The 4,313-nt window shown below is 42.9% G+C and overlaps 1 protein-coding gene across 2 annotated transcripts; it reads left to right on the top strand.

Moving 5' to 3' along the window:
• The first annotated feature begins 611 nt into the window (after positions 1–611).
• Positions 612–3,304, top strand: LOC123754139 (phosphatidylglycerol--prolipoprotein diacylglyceryl transferase-like). 2 transcript variants are annotated; one of them, XM_069309018.1, is made up of 2 exons: positions 612–855; positions 912–3,304. In XM_069309018.1, the coding sequence occupies exon 2, from the start codon at positions 1,503–1,505 to the stop codon at positions 1,932–1,934; it is 432 nt and encodes a 143-aa protein (XP_069165119.1). In that variant the 5' UTR covers positions 612–855; positions 912–1,502; the 3' UTR covers positions 1,935–3,304. The 2 variants fall into 2 exon arrangements, with proteins under 2 accessions (XP_069165119.1, XP_069165114.1); XM_069309013.1 differs by having other exon boundaries at positions 787–995; positions 1,028–3,304.
• Positions 3,305–4,313: the final 1,009 nt, after the last annotated feature.

Raw genomic sequence — 4,313 nt, forward strand, 5'->3', positions numbered from 1 at the left:
ACACGCTCCATGACCAGAGAAATAGCACAAAGGAAATTTGAAAATGTTGTATCAATTTTTAGTGAAATGGCTCAGTAATATCTTCACTTCAAAGTTAGATGAAAGGTAACTGTGTTTACCGAACTGATAAATTGCTTACAACCCTTCAAGAACATCGAATGATTCAAGGAACGAACAGAGGTGAAGTAATTATCTAGAGAATGCATCAAGCCATCTACATAGCACCATAAGCGTCGCTGAAGGTTCTGGACGCTGGACGCACTGAGTACCTCTAATTGAGAAAAAAACACTAAGGCAAGTGCTGTCAAAGGTATATCAAATTTATTGATACATGAATTCGTAATATCTCCTGGAAATATCCTCTTTTGGAGACGAATTCTTCGAATTCATCTCCAGGATCAAAGGATCAGCTCCTGAAGATGTAAACAAAGTGGTGAGAACCGTGACATCAGATATTAGAGTTCATGGACATTGGCATAAAAACTACGCATATTCCATTGAAAAATAAACAGTCAAAACCAAATAAAACGCTAAAAAAAGAGGAAAACTAGGTTGAAGAATAGTGAATTAAGAAGGATTAAGATGAGGTTCAGCATAAAAACTACGCATATTCCATTGAAAAATAAACAGTCAAAACCAAATAAAACGCTAAAAAAAGAGGAAAACTAGGTTGAAGAATAGTGAATTAAGAAGGATTAAGATGAGGTTCAGTGACATCCGCGTTGAGAGGCGTAAGTAAATCTAGCAAAGACGGTATAAGTGAAGAAGGCGGTGGAAAAAAGGTCCGTTCATGTGCCAGGTAAGTCCACTACGGGCTCACCATAGCCCGTGCTACTTGCCCCGCTCCTGTGCCAGGTAAGTCCACAACAGGCTCACCATAGCCCGAGCTACTTGCCCCGCTCCTGTGCCAGGTAAGTTACGGGCTCACCATAGCCCGTGCTACTTGGAACTTGTTCCGAGTAGCTGAATCTATAACAACAACAACAGAGAAGAAGGTGCCTTCTCCCACCGACCAGTGTGGGAGAAGGCACCTGGGAGGAGCGGTCAAAGTCAGCAGCAAGCTGTGGATCAAAGACTTCACCTAGAGTTTTCAAAGCGTTGTCGGCTGACTCCCTCTCCGAGACGAGAGGAGGTACGGGGACAGTCGGGGATTGAACTGAAGCTTTCTTACCTGCTGAGAAGGAAGAAATGGAAGAACTAGGTTTGCGTTTATAGCTACAAGACACGAACAAGCCAGTAGCAACGTACTATACAACAGCCTCTGGTCTCCAGTGGTCACGGAGAACAAGAGCGGACACAAGGACGTCTGGGAGAACGTTGGATATTGGCCTGGACGGACAATTGTCCAGGAAAGCCAAAGGATATAGTAGTAGGCTGATAAGAATAATGAGGACTAAACATGAAAGGGGTTACAGTGGATCGAGAAAATGTTGGAGTTGGGATAGTTACACTTAGATGAAGGGCCGCAGAATACGGGAGAAGAAGGGTGGATATACCGGTCGATGAACCACAAGGAACACCCTCAGTTTGAGAGCGCAGAACACCCTCAGTTTGAGAGCGCAGAACACCCTCAGTTTGAGAGCGCAGAACACCCTCAGTTTGAGAGCGCAGAACACCCTCAGTTTGAGAGCGCAGAACACCCTCAGTTTGAGAGCGCAGAACACCCTCAGTTTGAGAGCGCAGAACACCCTCAGTTTGAGAGCGCAGAACACCCTCAGTTTGAGAGCGCAGAACACCCTCAGTTTGAGAGCGCAGAACACCCTCAGTTTGAGAGCGCAGAACACCCTCAGTTTGAGAGCGCAGAACACCCTCAGTTTGAGAGCGCAGAACACCCTCAGTTTGAGAGCGCAGAACACCCTCAGTTTGAGAGCGCAGAGGAACATAAGACAGGCAGCTGGTGGAGGTGTCACGGTCTATGTCCTGGAAATGATTGAGGGACTGATAATGGGATTAGGGTTTCACTATAGCCTGTGCTACATGGACATTTCGTTCTGAGTAAATAATCTAAAACAACAACTGATAATGGGAAGATGGTTGGGGAAGAGAGATGATATATAATTCACCAGCATACATCATGTCAGAGCAAGGGGAGTAACGTCTTGCCTCTGGGAAAGATATACGTTTATGATCTTCTAAGTCGAAGACAGCTCGTTGAAATTAATAGTGTGTGCACGTCCCGGGGTTGATCCCGGGCGCCGGCGAGAAACAATGGGCAGAGTTTCTTTCACCCTATGCCCCTGTTGCCTAGCAGTAAAATAGGTACCTGGGTGTTAGTCAGCTGTCACGGGCTGTTTCCTGGGGGTGGAGGCCTGGTCGAGGACCGGGCCGCGGGGACACTAAAACCCCAAAATCATCTCAGGATAAGATAGACTGGGCCTCACGGCAGTTAACGCAGCATGCTTGGGGAGAAGAGACCCTGGTCTTAGAATGAGACCAACAATATGTAAAGTAATTAGAACAGATGAATAAGGTGTCGCAGTAGCACGGACAATTTGAAATGGTTTAGATATAAGAAATAAAAGATACCTGACGAACCATGTACTTGGGAATGTGTTGATGATCGTACAACTGCAAGTAATAAGTGCCGTCTCAACAAGTGCGAACTTCACACTTCACCCATTATATGGTGACTACCAACAGATTGTATAGCCTATTGTAACGATAGACTGTATAGCCTATTGTAACGATAGACTGTATAGCCTATTGTAACGATAGACTGTATAGCCTATTGTAACGACAGATTGAATAGCCTAATGTGCAAGTGGACATAAGCTTACCATAGCTTTACATTTTGGGGAACAATTTGATGTTTTCTTCTAAGGAATGACAACTGACGGAGCATAATGCTGACACATACCATTATGCTGACATATTATATAGTAATAAGAAGCTTTACTGGGGACGAAAGATTTTCCCAATGACGCTGTTTTCATTATGTTCTTTGACTTTTTACATTATTATGCATTTAACAATTAGTCATGCTTCTTTCTGGGGTCATGAATTTTTGTTTTATAACATATATTATCATTGACAGCTACACAAAATAATATAAACAAGTTGAACATTTATAATTATGTCAAATTTAAGTCTCCCTTCAAGTTATTCTCATACACAAACAAAGCTTTATTTTTAAAATATCGTATTAATGCTTTGAATCATCCATTAAATAAATTCCTACAATCTTACCCGAAAATTATGCAATAATGAAATCTTGTATTATGATTTGTGGCTCACTCCGGGTCATTCTATCTCTCCCACAGTGCCATTGTAAGAATTTTGGTCTGTAATAAATATTGACAATGCAGTTCACCTTTATATTGACAAAGGCATTTCACCTTTATAAACGCGCGTTAATGACACTAGGTAAACAAAAAGACACCTCTAACACTGTTTATGTAGCATAGACGTAAATCTGTTTATTAATGTATTCATGTTTGTAGGTTAGATTAGCATTTTAACAGCACTACAATCACCTTTTGTTGTTGATTGTTCAATAAATCACTGAACTATATGTTTAACAGATCTCTAACCCTGTCCATGGAGGACAGAAGAAAATGTATATTGTCTGGTTAGCTTTGTACATGTGTGGTCACGTCTGTGGTAGTTAATAATAATAATAATGACAAAGGTCCACTTAAAGGACCTCAGTCACTCCCAGGGGACGTCTCCGACACTCAGCCTTGCAACCAGATTACAAGGCTGTAACCTTGTACCCCCGAGGTTACAAGGCTGTAACCTTGTACCCCCGAGGTTACAAGGATGTAACCTTGTACCCCCGAGGCTACAAGGCTGTAACCTTGTACCCCCGAGGCTACAAGGCTGTAACCTTGTACCCCCGAGGTTACAAGGCTGTAATTTTGTACCCCCCGAGGTTACAAGGCTGTAACCTTGTACCCCCGAGGCTACAAGGCTGTAACCTTGTACCCCCGAGGCTACAAGGCTGTAACCTTGTACCCCCGAGGCTACAAGGCTGTAACCTTGTACCCCCGAGCCAAATTCTGGCTCTCTGCACGTATTTTCATTTTGAAATTTTGACTTTTTATACCGAAAATATGCCAATTACTGAAAGCGGTGATGGGTCACATTTTGCCAAAACCCCCCTGCAGTTTTCAAAATATCCCAAACATCCCAAATTCGACGCCTGAGCCATATTTTGGAGTCAAATTCTGGCTCCCTGCACGTATTTTCAGTTTGAAATTACGACTTTTTATACCGAAAATATGCCAATTACTGAAAGCGGCGATGGGTCACATTTTGCTCAAACCCCCCTGCAGTTTTCAAAATATCCCAAACATTCGAAATTTGACGCCTGA

The sequence above is a fragment of the Procambarus clarkii genome, chromosome 6 (assembly GCF_040958095.1).
Source record: "Procambarus clarkii isolate CNS0578487 chromosome 6, FALCON_Pclarkii_2.0, whole genome shotgun sequence".
NCBI classification, from domain to species: Eukaryota; Metazoa; Arthropoda; class Malacostraca; order Decapoda; family Cambaridae; genus Procambarus; species Procambarus clarkii.